The sequence below is a fragment of the Scyliorhinus canicula genome, chromosome 11 (genome assembly GCF_902713615.1).
Source record: "Scyliorhinus canicula chromosome 11, sScyCan1.1, whole genome shotgun sequence".
Taxonomy (NCBI): domain Eukaryota; kingdom Metazoa; phylum Chordata; class Chondrichthyes; order Carcharhiniformes; family Scyliorhinidae; genus Scyliorhinus; species Scyliorhinus canicula.
Window position 1 is genome coordinate 4,427,625 of NC_052156.1, and position 17,064 is coordinate 4,444,688.

The 17,064-nt window shown below is 53.5% G+C and overlaps 1 protein-coding gene across 1 annotated transcript in view; it reads left to right on the top strand.

The window, feature by feature from the left end:
- LOC119973634 (solute carrier family 41 member 3-like) overlaps positions 1–17,064 on the top strand; it is a 34,571-nt gene that overhangs the window by 7,368 nt on the left and 10,139 nt on the right. Inside the window, exons 2-3 of the mRNA XM_038812015.1 lie at positions 158–242; positions 3,323–3,457. Of these exons, the coding sequence (XP_038667943.1) occupies positions 158–242; positions 3,323–3,457 (220 nt within the window). The remainder of the gene's footprint in view (positions 1–157; positions 243–3,322; positions 3,458–17,064) is intronic.

Here is a 17,064-nt window from a genome sequence, read left to right on the forward strand (position 1 = left end):
CCCCATCAAACATTCCCAGGACAGGTACAGCACGGGGTTAGATACAGCGTAAAGCTCCCTCTACACTGTCCCCATCAAACACTCCCAGCACAGGTACAGTACAGGGTTAGATTGCAGTGTTTGATATTTCTGATTCAATCCCTCTGATTTGTGTTTTCTCAGTGCTGGTGGACTGATCTTGGATAAGACGGTCTCTAACCCCAAGTTTGAAGGCATGGCTGTCTTTACGCCTGTCATTAATGGTGAGTTTCATGTCTGATTGTCACAATTGGAGAGCTCGATCTATCATAAACCGAGTTTGTTGGGGGTTACCAACAAGCCACTCTATAGAGTGAAATGTGGGGAAATGAGCTTGGGAACTTTGGGAGGAAACTAAATAAAGCAGCAAATGATTTAAATGGAGGTAATTGCAGAGGGACCTGGGTGTCCCCCCCGCTGATGAGAGATGAAACGTTACCATCCAGCTGCAGGCGATAATTAGGAAGACAAATGGAAATATGTTTCTTTATTGCCTGTGGGGGGGGGTTTGGAATATAAAGATGGATCAGTCCTGGCGATCTGTGCACAGTTTACTTAAACAATGGCTACACCTGCATTGGATCAGTTCAAAGCTGGTTCACTCGACTGGACCCTGGGAAGAAGGATATGCTTTGAGGAGAAAGGTTGAACAGGCTGTGTCAATGGCTGGCACGGTAGCACAGTGGTTAGCACTGTTGCTTCACAGCTCCAGGGTCCCAGGTTCGATTCCCGGCTTGGGTCACTATCTGTGCGGAGTCTGCACGTTCTCCCCGTGTCTGCGTGGGTTTCCTCCGGGTGCTCCAGTTTCCTCCCACAAGTCCCGAAAGACGTGCAGGTTAGGTGAATTGGACATTCTGAATTCTCCATCTGTGTACCCGAACAGGCGCCGGAGTGTGGCGACTAGGGGCTTGTCACAGTAACTTCATTGCAGTGTTAATGTCAGCCTACTTGTGACAATAAAGATTATTATTATCGGAGCTTAGAGCACTGAGAGGTGACCTTACATGTAACCTCCTGAGGGAGTTCGGCAGGAGAGATGCTCAGAGAATGATTCCTCTGGTGGGAGAATCGAGACCGGGGGGACACAGTTTAAACGAGGGGCTGGATTCTGCGTTCCAGCGTGTCAGTGCTGACGGCCACGGAGGATCCGTGGAGTTCCACGCTGTAAGAATCAGCGCCGCGTACACACTGATTCCGCTACCGATGATGGGCTAGCGCCGGCCCGCGTGGAATAACCGCGGAACCCGCTGGGGTGATCAGCTGCAGCGGTGCGTACACCTACACCCCCCCCCCCCCCACACACACACTCGCACCGAAGTCCGGCGGTGTTGGACACTTGCACGCCCTCTCTCCGCAGCCATCACGCCAGACTCACGCCTGTTGAGACCCCACGTGGACCGCGTTGTCGGTAACTCGGCCCATCGGAGGCGGAGCATCGCGGGTGCTGAGGAAGTGGGGAGGCTGCAGAAGGATCTAGACAGTTTGGGAGAGTGGTGCAGGAAATGGCTGATGCAATTCAACGTGAGAAAATGTGAGGTCTTGCACTTTGGAAAAAAGAATCCAAGCATAGACTACTTTCTAAACGGTGAGAAAATTCATAATGCCAAAGTACAAAGGGATCTGGGAGTGCTAGTCGAGGATTCCCTAAAGGTAAACATGCAGGTTGAATCTGTGATTAAGAAAGCAAATGCAATGTTATCATTTATCTCAAGAGGGTTGGAATATAAAAGCAGCGATGTGCTACTGAGCCTTTATAAGGCTCTGGTTAGGCCCCATTTGGAGTACTGTGTCCAGTTTTGGGCCCCACATCTCAGGAAGGACATACTGGCACTGGAGCGTGTCCAGCGGAGATTCACACGGATGATCCCTGGAATGGCGGGTCTAACATATGATGAACGGCTGAGGATCCTGGGATTGTATTCATTGGAGTTTAGAAGGTTAAGGGGAGATCTAATAGAAACTTACAAGATAATACATGGCTTAGAAAGGGTGGACGCAAAGAAACTGTTTCCGTTAGGCGAGGAGACGAGGACCCGTGGGCACAGCCTTAGAATTAGAGGGGGTAAATTCAGAACAGAAATGCGGAGACATTTCTTCAGCCAGAGAGTGGTGGACCTGTGGAATTCATTGCCGCGGAGTGCAGTGGAGGCCGGGACGCTAAATGGCTTCAAGGCAGAGATAGATAAATTCCTGATGTCGCGAGGAATTAAGGGCTACGGGGAGAATGCTGGTAGGTGGAGTTGAAATGCCCATCAGCCATGATTGAATGGCAGAGTGGACTCGATGGGCCGAATGGCCTTACTTCCACTCCTATGTCTTATGGTCTTATGGGTGGGCCTGATAATGACATGCGAAAAGGGTTGCAACTACGCGCGGCGCAGTGATGCCAATTTGGAGGAGGCGGAGCATCGGGACCCGCGTTTCCGGCGTCGGCAGCGATTCTCCGCCCCATCGTCGTTCCCGATTTCGCCGTCGGGTAACGGAGAATCCCACCCAAGGGGTGTCCCATTGAAGACAGAGTTGAGGAGAATTGTTTGGACTCTGAGGATTGTTAGTTCAGGAATTCTCTTCCTCAAAGAGAGAAGGAGACTAGGGGTGGGATTCTCCGCCGGCGGGATTCTCCGTTTTGCCGGCGCCCGGGGGTTTGGCTACGGCGTGGGACTCCCCCACAATGGGCAGAAATGTGGCGGGGCGGAGAATCCAGCCCTGGGTCACTGAATATATTCACGGCCGAGTTAGACAGATTTCTGATCTACTCAGAGTCGAGGCTTATGGGGGGGCAGACAGGAAAATGGAGTTGAGGCCACAATCAGATTGGCCAATGGGGTCCAGGCTCGAGGGGCCGAATGGCCTATTCCCACTCCTGTTTCCTCTTGAAAAATGAAATGAAAATCGCTTATTGTCACGAGTAGGCTTCAAATGAAGTTACTGTGAAAAGCCCCTAGTCACCACATTCCGGCGCCTGTCCTTCTCCTTCTGGGCTTCGTGACCCTCAGTGTCACCGCTGTAAATTAGGAAGAATACCCTCTCGTCTCCGGTTCAGACCAGTGAACAATATACTAATCCTTCAGAAGGCGCAGCACCAACTGCTGCTCTCCTGAGGTAAAGGTCCTGGTTTCCATTCCTCCCCCCTCCGTACCCAGGCATGACGTTGATGTTTTAAGGGGTTTGAAGCAGGAACAGAGGGAGGGTGAGAGGGGAGCAGAGAGAGAGCAGCAAGGAAGGCAGGAGGTTAAATAGCAACGGGTGAAACGGATCGGAAGAACTTTTCTAACGCTTTGATTTCCTGGTGTTTTGACCCCAGGTGTTGGCGGAAACCTCGTTGCGATTCAGGCGAGTCGCATCTCGACCTACCTCCACCTGTGGAGTGTTCCAGGCGTGTTACCCCGGCGGATGTGGCAGCATTGGCCCAATCCCTTGACCACCTTTTTACACTCAGGTAAGTATCACAAGGATGGAGCCAGAACTGTGTTGGGAAAGATTGAATAGGCTGGATAAGTGAAGGCAGAGGGACGGGCCTGATAGATAGAGGTCTCCCGTGACCAGTCCTGCCACAACAGGGCCAGGAAATCACAGCCGATCTTTCCATATGTTGAGGCAAGACCAGAATCAGAGTACAGAAGCATCGGGTAGTTTGTAATAATGGGAGATTCAGGAGAAATCTCTTTACCCAGAGACAGGTGGAGACTGATGGAACCATCAATTCGTTAGACACGTGCTTTAAGATATGAACAGTGGTTTTAATCTACTTACAACAGAGCCAGCCTGTTCCGCGTTGAACTCTCGATGAACTGAACGACTGGCTCTGAGCATTGGTATTTATACAGCAGTCCAGGGGGAGGAGTCGTGGGTGGAGCCCTGTACAAACTCCTAAGCATTCCCAGCGCTACTCCCCCTAGTGGTCGGGCAACGCAACTGCGCTTACAAATGCATGGTCTCATGTACATAGAACATAGAACAGTACAGCACAGAACAGGCCCTTCGGCCCTCAATGTGCCGAGCCATGATCACCCTACTCAAACCCACGTATCCACCCTATACCCGTAACCCAACAACCCCCCCCCCTTAACCTTACTTTTATTAGGACACTACGGGCAATTTAGCATGGCCAATCCACCTAACCCCCACATCTTTGGACTGTGGAAGGAAACCGGAGCACCCGGAGGAAACCTACGCACACACAGGGAGGACGTGCAGACTCCGCACAGACAGTGACCCAGCCGGGAATCGAACCTGGGACCCTGGAGCTGTGAAGCATTTATGCTAACCACCATGCTACCCTGCTGCCCCAAGTGTGAATTACGGAGTTACATTCACCACATTCACCCCCTACAAAAAAAATCAAGTCCGGCGGGGGGGGGGGGGGGGGGTGGTGGTCCATAAATTGAGTCTGTCCGGCGGTCGGACTGTTCGCTGCGATCTGCGGAGCACCGGGGTTGCAGCCTCTTGCGGTGGCTGGACGGGTGTTGTGGGTTGGGGTACGTACCCGTCTGGTTCGACTGGGGACTGAGGGCGCCTGGGGGTTAGCCGGTGCGGGCACGCGGAACAGGTGGAGCGAGCTCGTGGGCTCAGTGGGCTCGGGAGCTCGAGGGGGCGGCTGGGTGGGGTGTAGGGTGATGGGTGCATCTGTAGTGATAGAGGGGATGCTGGACCCGGCGGGTGCAAGGTCCCGGAGGGATACTGTGTCCTGACGGCCGTCAGGGAACTCGACGAAGGCGTACTGGGGGTTGGAGTCAACAACAGGGTCGGTTTTGTGTTCCCTGACGTGTTTCCTCAGGAGTACGGGGCCCGGTGTCCTCAGCCATGCCGGAAGTGAGACCCCCGTGGTAGTGCCCCTGGAAAAAATGAAGAGCCTCTCGTGAGGGGTCTGATTGGTCGCTGTGCATAAGAGGGACCTAATAGCGTGAAGCGCGTCTGGGAGGACTTCCTGCCACTGGGAGACTTGGAGATTCCTGGACCGGAGGGTCAGTAGGACGGTCTTCCAGACCGTCGCGTTCTCCCTCTCCACCTGCCCGTTCCCCCTGGGCTTGTAGCTGGTAGTCCTGCTCGAGGCGATGCCCTTGTCGAGCAGCTACTGACGCAGCTCGTCGCTCATGAAGGACGAACCCCGGTCGCTGTGTACGTAGCTGGGGAAACCAAACAGGGTGAAGATGCTGTGCAGGGCCCTAATGACTGTGTGGGAGGTCATGTCGGGGCATGGGATAGCAAATGGGAAGCGGGAGAACTCATCTATGACGCTTAAGAAGTAAACGTTCCTGTTAGTTGAGGGGAGTGGCCCTTTGAAATCGATCGCGAGGCGTTCAGAGGGCCTAGAAGCCTTGACCAGGTGGGCCCTGTCTGGTCTATAGAAGTGCGGTTTGCACTCCGCACAGATCGGGCAGTCCCTGGTGACCGCTTTTACCTCCTCAGTGGAGAAAGGCCGATTTCGGGCTTTGATGTAGTGGGCGAGCCGGGTGACCCCCGGGTGGCAGAGGTCGTTGTGGATGATTTTCAGGCGGTCGATCTGCGCGCTGGCGCATGTCCCGCGGGATAGGGCATCCGGAGGCTTGTTGAGCTTCCCCGGTCGATACTTAATATCGTAGCTATAGGTGGAGAGTTCGATCCTCCACCGCAGGATTTTATCGTTTTTAATTTTGCCCCTTTGCGAGTTGTCAAACATAAAGGCAACCGATCGTTGGTCGGTGATGAGGGTGAACCTCCTACCTGCGAGGTAGTGCCTCCAGTGACGAACAGCCTCCATAATGGCTTGAGCTTCTTTTTCGACTGAGGAGTGTCGGAGGTCTGAAGTGGAGAGGGTTCGGGAGAAAAATGCGACTGGTCTCCCTGCCTGATTTAAAGTGGCTGCTAGAGCTACCTCTGAGGCGTCGCTCTCTACCTGAAAGGGGACGGATTCATCCACCGCCCGCATGGCCGCTTTGGCGATGTCCTCCTTGATGCAGCTGAAGGCCTGGCGGGCCTCGGCTGACAGTGGGAAGAGTGTGGCCTTAAATAGTGGGCGGGCTTTGTCCGTATACTGAGGGACCCACTGGGCATAATACGAGAAGAATTCCAAGCACCTCTTGAGGGCCCTGGGACAATGAGGGAGGGGGAGTTGTAAGAGGGGGCGCATACGGTCCGGATCGGGACCCAGGACTCCGTTTTCCACGACGTAGCCAAGAATGGCCAGTCTGTGCGGAAAACGCATTTCTCCGTGTTATACGTGAGGTTGAGTTTCTGGGCAATCTGGAGAAAACGGTGGAGGTTGGCGTTGTGGTCCTGCTGGTCATAGCCGTAGATGGTAACATTGTCCAGATACGGAAACGTGGCCCGCAGCCCGTACTGGTCCACCATTCGGTCCATTGCTCGTTGGAACACCGAGACCCCATTAGTGACGCCGAAAGGGACCTGGAGGAAATGGAAGAGGCGGCCATCGGCCTCGAATGCCGTGTAGTGGCGGTCCTCCGGGCGGATTGGGAGCTGGTGGTATGCAGACTTCAGATCCACCGTGGAAAAAATCCGCTACTGGACGATCTGGTTTACCATGTCTGCAATCCTGGGGAGGGGATACGCGTCGAGGAGCGTAAAGCGATTTATGGTCTGGCTATAGTCTATGACCATGTGGAATTTTTCCCCGGTCTTGACGACCACCACCTGAGCTCTCCAGGGGACTGTTACTGGCCTCTATGATCCCCTCACTGAGGAGCCTTCGGACCTCCGATCGGATGAATACCCTATCCTGCAGGCTGTACCGCCTGCTGAGGGTGGCTACGGGTTTACAGTCCGGAGTGAGGTTGTGGAAGAGAGGAGGGGGAGAGATTCGCAACGTGGCGAGGCTGCAGATAGTGAGTGGGGGTAGGGGTTCCGCCGAAACTGAGGGTGAGACTCTTGAGATTACACTGGAAATCAAGGCCCAATAAGAGTGGGGCGCAGAGTTCGGGCAGGACATAGAGCTGGAATTTGGCATAGCTAGCGCCTTGGATTGTGAGAGTCACGGCGGTGCGACCCTGGATCTGGACAGAGTGGGAGCCCGAAGCGAGGGAGATAGTTTGCCGTGCAGGGAAAACGGGGAGCGAACAGCGTCTTACCAGATCTGGGTGTATGAAGCTCTCAGTGCTCCCGGAGTCGGAAAGGCACGGTGTGCTGTACCCGTTAATTTGGACCGTCGCCATCGAGTTCCGCAGATGCTTCGAGCGCGATTGGTGCAGAGTGACCGCGCTGAGTTGCGGGTAGTCGGCGGCTCGATCAGCTGAGCTGGAGTGGCCCCGTGATGACTGCCCTCTGAGTTCGTAGTCGTCGAGGTGGGTTTCAGAGTTTGAAGGGGATGGATCCCAAGATGGCCGCCCCCATGAGTCGCACATGGCTGGCCGCATGGAGGAGGATTGCCAAGATGGCTGCCCCCATGAGTCACACATGGCCGGACGCATGGAGGAGGATTGCCAAGATGGCCGTCCCCATGAGTCACACATGGCCGGACGCATGGAGGAGGATTGCCAAGATGGCTGCCCCCATGAGTCGCACATGTCGGGTGGGGGCGGAGTCGGCATACAGGCTGCAGCATTTCGGGGCCTGCAGGCCTGTGAATTCAGGGAACGAGTGCTTTGAGCCGTGGGAGGATTAGAGGCTGGGGCTTTCTTCGCCAGACACACTCTGGCATAGTGTCCTTTTCGCCCGCAGCTGCTGCAGGTCGCGTTGCGGGCCGGGCAGTGCTGCCGCGAGTGCTGATTCTGGCCGCAAAAGTGGCAGGCTGGGGCAGCATTGTGGCTGGGCGGCCGCACGGCGCAGGCCTGGGGGAGTCGCTGGTTGGGGTCCATGACGGGATCGTGGGGTCCGCGGAGAACGAGGTGAGGCTGCGGAAGGAGGCCTCCATAGTGGTAGCAAGTTCAACAGTCGCTTCAAGATTTAGGGCCCCCTTTTCCAGCAGTCGCTGGCACCCGCAACAAAGGCATCACGTACAGCAAGTTCTCTATGTTCTGCCGCGGTAACCGCCTGGTAATTACAGTCACTAGATAAAGTTTTAAGATCTCTCAGGAATTCTGCGAGCGATTCCGTAGGCCGCTGGCGGCGAGTAGTGAACACGTGTCGTGCATAGACTTCATTTACAGGCCTCACATACATTTTGTCGAGTAGCCCTAGGGCTTCAGTATACGAACCGGCGCAGTTTAGTTGAGTAGAGATTCTGTGGCTCACCCTCGCGTGCAGTAGGCTCAGTTTCTGCTCCTCCGTTGTTTCGGCTGTGCTTGCTTCCGCCAGGTAGGCTTTAAAACACCGCAGCCAATGAGAAAACATTTCTTTTGCCTCTGCATCCTGTGGGTCGAGTTCCAGTCGCTCAGGCTTGAGGGCTGATTCCATGATTGATCCTGACTGTTTCTTAAGTAGATTAAATTGATGGAACCCTCAATTCACTAGACACGTGCTTTAAGATATGAACAGTGGTTTTAATCTACTTACAACAGAGCCAGCCTGTTCCGCGTTGAACTCTCGATGAACTGAACGACTGGCTCTGAGCAGTGGTAATATAGCAGTCCAGGGGGAGGAGTCATGGGCGGAGCCAAGGGTGGAGCCCTGTACAAACTCCCAAGCATTCCCAGTGCTACTCCCCCTAGTGGTCGGGCAACGCAACTGCGCTTACAAATGCATGGTCTCATGTACATACAATACAGTGTGAATTACGGAGTTGCATTCACCACAGTGACAGTGTCCAACGCAGCCAGACTGAGGTGAATATGTTGATGTATTTCAAGGGAAGCTAAGTCAATGTCTGCAGGAAAATAAATAGAGGGATATGGTGATGGGGGGAAGGGGGGGGGGGAATATTTGGTAGCACAGTACTTAGCACAGCTGCTTTGCAGCACCAGAGATTCTGGTTCGATTCCGGCCTCGGGTCACTGTCTGTGCGGAGTCTGCACATTCTCCCCATGTCTGCGTGGGTTTCCTGCGGGTGCTCCGGTTTCCTCCCACAGTGCAAACATTTTTAGGTTAGGTGGATTGGCCGTGATAAATTACCCCTCAATGTCCAAGGATGTGAAGGTTAGGCGAGGTTACAGGAATAGGGTTCATAGAATTCTCGAATTTGCAGTGCAGAAGGAGGCCATTCGGCCTTCGGGTTTGCACCGGCCCTTGGAAAGAGCACCTTACTTAAGACCACGCCGCCACCCTGTCCCAGTAACCCCACCTCATTTATTGTTTGGACACAGCACAAGCAAAAAGTAATAGACAGCTGAACAGTTCCACAATTAAATCTCTGCAGTCCTGTGACATCCAGCCATGATCCAGCCGCTCTCTGCCCATAGCCCTGTATCAATCCCAAACTAATCCCACTGCCCGTGCTCTCCCCATAGCCCTGTATCAATCCCAAACTAATCCCACTGCCCCGCTCTCTCCCCATAGCCCTGTATCAATCCCCAAACTAATCCCACTGCCCCACTCTCTCCCCATAGCCCTGTATCAATCCCAAACTAATCCCACTGACCCACTCTCTCCCCATAGCCCTGTATCAATCCCAAACTAATCCCACTGACCCACTCTCTCCCCATAGCCCTGTATCAATCCCCAAACTAATCCCACTGACCCACTCTCTCCCCATAGCCCTGTATCAATCCCCAAACTAATCCCACTGCCCCACTCTCTCCCCATAGCCCTGTATCAATCCCAAACTAATCCCACTGCCCCACTCTCTCCCCATAGCCCTGTATCAATCCCAAACTAATCACACTGCCCCACTCTCCCCATAGCCCTGTATCAATCCCAAACTAATCCCACTGCCCCACTCTATCCCCATAGCCCTGTATCAATCCCCAAACTAATCCCACTGCCCCACTCTCTCCCCATAGCCCTGTATCAATCCCAAACTAATCTCACTGCCCCACTCTCTCCCCATAGCCCTGTATCAATCCCAAACTAATCCCACTGGCCCACTCTCTCCCCATAGCCCTGTATCAATCCCAAACTAATCCCACTGCCCACTCTCTCCCCATAGCCCTGTATCAATCCCAAACTAATCCCACTGCCCCACTCTCCTCCCCATAGCCCTGTATCATCCCCAAACTAATGCACACTGTGCCACCTCTCTCCCCATAGCCCTGTATCAATCCCACAACTAATCTCACTGCCCCCCTCTCTCCCCATAGCCCTGTATCGATCCCCAAAACTAATCCCACTGCCTCACTCTCTCCCATAGCCCTGTATCAATCCCAAACTAATCCCACTTCCCCACTCTCTTCCCATAGCCCTGTATCAATCCCAAACTAATCCCACTGCCCCCTCTCTCTCCCATAGCCCTGTATCAATCCCCAAACTAATTCCCACTGCCCACTCTCTGCTCCCATAGCCCTGTATCAATCACAAACTAATCCCCTGACCGCCTCTCTCCCCATAGCCCTGTATCAATCCCCAACTAACCCCACTGCCCCACTCTCTCCCCATAGCCCTGTATCAATCCCAAACTAATCCCACTGCCCTGCTCTCTCCCCATAGCCCTGTATCAATCCCCAAACTAACCCCACTGCCCCACTCTCTCCCCATAGCCCTGTATCAATCCCAAACTAATCCCACTGCCCCACACTCTCCCCATAGCCCTGTATCAATCCCAAACTAATCCCACTGCCCTGCTCTCCCCCCATAGCCCTGTATCAATCCCAAATTAATCCCACTGCCCCACTCTCTCCCCACAGCCCGATATCAATCCCAAACTAATCCCACTGCCCCACTATATCCCCATTGCCCTGTATCAATCCCCAAACTAATCCCACTGACCCATTCCCTCTCCATAGCCCTGTATCAATCCCAAACTAATCTCACTGCCCCGCTCTCTCCCCATATCCCTGTATCAATCCCAAACTAATCTCACTGCCCCACTCTCTCCCCATAGCCCTGTATCAATCCCAAACTAATCCCACTGCCCCACTCTCTCCCCATAGCCCTGTATCAATCCCAAACTATTCCCATTGCCCCACTCGCTCCCCATACCCCTGTATCAATCCACAAACTAATACGACTGCCCCACTCTCTCCCCATAGCCCTGTATCAATCACCAAACTAATCCCACTGCCCCACTCTCTCCCCATAGCCCTGAATCAATCCCAAACTATTCCTGCTGACCAACTCTCTCCCATAGCCCTGTATCAATCCCAAACTAATCCCACTGCCCTGCTCTCTCCCCATAGCCCTGTATCAATCCCCAAACTAATCCCCACTGCCCCACTCTCTCCCCATAGCCCTGTATCAATCCCAAACTAATCTCACTGCCCCACTCTCTCCCCATAGCCCTGTATCAATCCCAAACTAATCCCACTGCCCCGCTCTCTCCCCATAGCCTGTATCAATCCCAAACTAATCCCACTGCCCCACTCTCTCCTCATAGCCCTGTATCAATCCCAAACTAATCCCACTGCCCCACTCTCTCCCCATAGCCCTGAATAAATCCCAAACTAATCCCACTCTCTCCCATAGCCCTGTATCAATCCCAAACTAATCTCACTGCCCCACTCTCTCCCCATAGCCCTGTATCGATCCCAAAACTAATCCACTGCCCCACTCTCTCTCCATATCCCTGAATCAATCCCAAACTAATCCCACTGCCCTACTCTCTTCCCATAGCCCTGTATCGATCCCAAACTAATCCCCTGCCCCTCTCTCTCTCCATAGCCCTGTATCAATCCCCAACTAACCCCACTGCCCCACTCTCTCCCCATAGCCCTGTATCAATCCCCAAACTAATCCCACTGCCACGCTCTCTCCCCATAGCCCTGTATCAATCCCCAAACTAACCCCACTGCCCCACTCTCTCCCCATAGCCCTGTATCAATCCCAAACGAATCCCAATGCCCTGCTCTCTCCCCCATAGCCCTGTATCAATCCCCAATCTAACCCACTGCCCCACTCTCTCCCCATAGCCCTGTATCAATCCCCAAACTAATCCCACTGCCCCACCTCTCCCCATAGCCCTGTATCAATCCCAAACTAATCCCACTGCCCTGCTCCCCCCATAGCCCTGTATCAATCCCAAACTAATCCCACTGCCCCACTCTCATCCCCCATAGCCCTGTATCAATCCCAAACTAATCCCACTGCCCACTCTCTCCCCATAGCCCTGTATCAATCCCCAAACTAATCCCACTGCCCCACTCTCTCCCATAGCCCTGTATCAATCCCAAACTAATCCACTGCCCCGCTCTCTCCCCATAGCCCTGTATCAATCCCAAACTAATCTCACTGCCCCACTCTCTCCCCCATAGCCCTGTATCAATCCCAAACTAATCCCACTGCCCACTCTCTCCCCATAGCCCTGTATCAATCCCCAAACTAATTCCATTGCCCCACTCGCTCCCCATAGCCCTGTATCAATCCACAACTAATCCCACTGCCCCACTCTCTCCCCATAGCCCTGTATCAATCACCAAACGAATCCCACTGCCCCACTCTCTCCCCATAGCCCTGTATCAATCCCAAACTAATCTCACTGCCCCACTCTCTCCCCATAGCCCTGTATCAATCCCAAACTAATCTCACTGCCCCGCTCCCTCCCCATAGCCCTGTATCAATCCCAAACTAATCTCACTGCCCCGCTCTCTCCCCATAGTCCTGAATCAATCCCAAACTAACCTCACTTCCCCTCTCTCTCCCCATAACCCTGAATCAATCCCAAACTATTCCTGCTGACCAACTCTCTCCCCATAGCTCTGAATCAATCCCCAAACTAACCCCATTGCCCCGCTCTCTCCCCATAGCCCTGTATCAATCCCAAACTAATCCCACTGCCCTGCTCTCTCCCCATAGCCCTGTATCAATCCGCAAACTAATCCCCACTGCCCTGCTCTCTCCCCATAGCCCTGTATCAATCCCAAACTAATCCCACTCTCTCCCCATAGCCCTGTATCAATCCCAAACTAATCCCACTGCCCTGATCTCTCCCCATATCCCTGAATCAATCCCAAACTAATCTCACTGCCCCGCTCTCTCCCCATAGCCCTGAATAAATCCCCAAACTAACCCCGCTGCCCCAGTCTCTCCCCATAGCCCTGTATCAATCCCCAAACTAACCCCACTGCCCCACTCTCTCCCCATAGCCCTGTATCAATCACAAACTAATCCCACTGCCCCGCTCTCTCCCCATAGCCCTATATCAATCCCCAAACTAATCCCACTGGCCCGCTCTCTCCCCATAGCCCTGTATCAATCCCCAAACTAATCCCACTGACCCAATCCCTCTCCATAGCCCTGTATCAATCCCCAAACTAATCTCACTGCCATGCTCTCTCCCCAGAGCCCTGTATCAATCCCAAACCAATCCCACTCTCTCCCCATAGCCCTGTATCAATCCCAAACTAATCTCACCGCCCCGCTGTCTCCCCATAGCCCTGAATCAATCCCAAACTAATCCCACTCTCTCCCCATAGCCCTGTATCCATCCCAAACTAATCCCATCTCCCCATAGCCCTGTATCAATCCCAAACTAATCCCACTCTCTCCCCATAGCCCTGTATCAATCCAAACTAATCCCACTCTCCCCAAAGCCCTGTATCAATCCCAAACTAATCCCACTCTCTGCCCATAGCCCTGTATCAATCCCAAAACTAATTCACTCTCCCCATAGCCCTGTATCAATCCCAAACTAATCTCACTGCCCCACTCTCTCCCCATAGCCTGTATCAATCCCAAACTAATCCCACTGCCCCACTCTCTCCCCATAGCCTGTATCAATCCAAACTAATCCCACTGCCCCACTCACTCTCCATAGCACTGTATCAATCCCAAACTAATCCCACTGCCCTGCTCTCTCCCCATAGGCCTGTATCAATCCCCAAACTAATCCCACTGCCCCGCTCTCTCCCCATAGCCCTGTATCAATCCCAAACTAATCCCACTGTCCTGCTCTCTCCCCATATCCCTGTATCAATCCCCAAACTAATCCACTGCCCAGCTCTCTCCCCATAGCCCTGTATCAATCCCAAACTAATCCCACTGCCCACTCTCTCCCCATAGCCCTGTATCAATCCCCAACTAATCCACTGCCCCGCTCTCTCCCATAGCCCTGTATCAATCCCAAACTAATCCCACTGCCCCACTCTCTCCCCATAGCCCTGTATCAATCCCCAAACTAATCACACTGCCCCACTCTCTCCCCATAGCCCTGTATCAATCCCCAAACTAATCCCACTGGCCCCACTCTCTCTCCCCATAGCCCTGTATCAATCCCCAAACTAATCCACTGCCCCCTCTCTCCCCATAGCCCTGTATCAATCCCCAAACTAATCCCACTGCCCCGCTCTCTTCCCCATAGCCTGTATCAATCCCCAAACTAATCCCACTGCCCACTCTCTCCCATAGCCCTGTATCAATCCCAAACTAATCCCACTGCCCACTCTCTCCTCCATAGCCCTGTATCAATCCAAAACTATTCCCATTGCCCCACTCGCTCCCCATACCCCTGTATCAATCCACAAACTAATACGACTGCCCCACTCTCTCCCCATAGCCCTGTATCAATCACCAAACTAATCCCACTGCCCCACTCTCTCCCCATAGCCCTGTATCAATCCCAAACTAATCTCACTGCCCACCTCTCTCCCTATAGCCCTGTATCAATCCCAAACTAATCTCACTGCCCCGCTCCCTCCCCATAGCCCTGTATCAATCCCAAACTAATCTCACTGCCCCGCTCTCTCCCCATAGTCCTGAATCAATCCCAAACTAACCCCACTTCCCCGCTCTCTCCCCATAGCCCTGAATCAATCCCAAACTATTCCTGCTGACCAACTCTCTCCCCATAGCCCTGTATCAATCCCAAACTAATCCCACTGCCCTGCTCTCTCCCCATAGCCCTGTATCAATCCCCAAACTAATCCCACTGCCCCACTCTCTCCCCATAGCCCTGTATCAATCCCAAACTAATCCCACTGTCCCCACTCTCTCCCCATAGCCCTGTATCAATCCCCAAACTAATCCCACTGCCCCCTCTCTCCCCATATCCCTGTATCAATCCCAAACTAATCCCACTGCCCCGCTCTCTCCCATAGCCCTGTATCAATCCCCAAACTAATCCCACTGCCCCTCTCCCCATAGCCCTGTATCATCCCCAAACTAATCCACTGCCCCTCTCCCGATAGCCTGTATCAATCCCCAAACTAATCCCACTGTCCCCTCTCTCCCCATAGCCTGTATCAATCCCCAAACTAATCCCACTGCCCCGCTCCTCTCACCATAGCCCTGTATCAATCCCCAACTAACCCACTGACCCACTCTCTCCCCATAAGCCCTGTATCAATCCCAAAACTAATCCCACTGACCCACTCTCTCCCATGAAGCCCTAGTATCAATCCCAAACTAATCCCACTGCCCCGCTCTCTCCCCATGCACTGTTCAATCCCAAACTAATCCCACGGCCCCACTCTCTCCCCATAGCCCTGTATCAATCCCCAAACTAACCCCACTGCCCCACTCTCTCCCCATAGCCCTGTATCAATCCCAACTAATCCCACTGCCCCGCTCTCCCCATAGCCCTGTATCAATCCCAAACTATCCCACATCCCCACTCTCTCCCCATAGCCCTGTATCAATCCCAAACTAATCCCACTGCCCACACTCTCCCATAGCCCTGTATCAATCCCCAAACTAATCCCACTGCCCTGCTCTCTCCCCATAGCCCTGTATCAATCCCAAACTTAATCCCACTGCCCCACTCTCTCCCCATAGCCCGATATCAATCCCAAACTAATCCCACTGCCCCACTCTCTCCCCATAGCCCTGTATCAATCCCAAACTAATCCCACTGACCTGCTTTCTCTCCCATAGCCCTGTATCAATCCCAAACTAATCCCACTGCCCCAGTCTCTCCCCATATCCCTGTATCAATCCCAAACTAATCTCACTGCCCCACTCTCTCCCCATAGCCCTGTATCAATCCCAACTAATCCCACTGCCCCACTCTCTCCCCATAGCCCTGTATCAATCCCAAACTAAGTCCCACTGCCCCGCTCTCTCCCCATAGCCCTGTATCAATCCCAAACGAATCCACTGCCCCACTCTCCTCCCCATAGCCCTGTATCAATCCCCAAACTAATCCCACTGCCCCACTCTCTCCCCCATAGCCCTGTATCAATCCCAAACTAATCCCACTGCCCCGCTCTCTCCCATAGCCCTGTATCAATCCCAAAACTAATCCCACTGCCCCACTCTCTCCCCATAGCCCTGTATCAATCCCAAACTAATCCCACTGCCCCCTCTCTCCCCATAGCCCTGTATCAATCCCAAACTAATCCCACTGCCCCGCTCTCTCCCCATAGCCCTGTATCAAATCCCAAACTAATCCACTGCCCACTCTCTCCCCATAGCCCTGTATCAATCCCCAAACTAATCCCACTTGCCCCACTCTCTCCCCATAGCCCTGTATCAATCCCCAAACTATCCCACTGCCCGCTCTCCCCATAGCCCTGTATCAATCCCAAACTAATCCCACTGCCCACTCTCTCCCCATAGCCCTGTATCAATCCCAAACTAATCCCACTGCCCCGCTCTCTCCCATAGCCCTGTATCAATCCCCAAACTAATCCCACTGCCCCACTCTCCTCCCCATAGCCCTGTATCAATCCCCAAAACTAATCCACTGCCCCGCTCTCTCCCCATAGCCCTGTATCAATCCCCAAACTAATCCCACTGCCCCACTCTCTCCCCATAGCCCTGTATCAATCCCAAACTAATCCCACTGCCCCGCTCTCTCCCCATAGCCCTGTATCAATCACCAAACTAATCCCACTGCCCCACTCTCTCCCCATAGCCCTGTATCAATCCCCAAACTAATCCCACTGGCCCACTCTCCCCATAGCCCTGTATCAATCCCCAAACTAATCCCACTGCCCAGCTCCTCTCCATAGCCCTGTATCAATCCCCAAACTAATCTCACTGCCATGCTCTCTCCCCAGAGCCCTGTATCAATCCCAAACCAATCCCACTCTCTCCCCATAGCCCTGTATCAATCCCAAACTAATCTCACCGCCCCGCTGTCTCCCCATAGCCCTGAATCAATCCCAAACTAATCCCACTCTCTCCCCATAGCCCTGTATCCATCCCAAA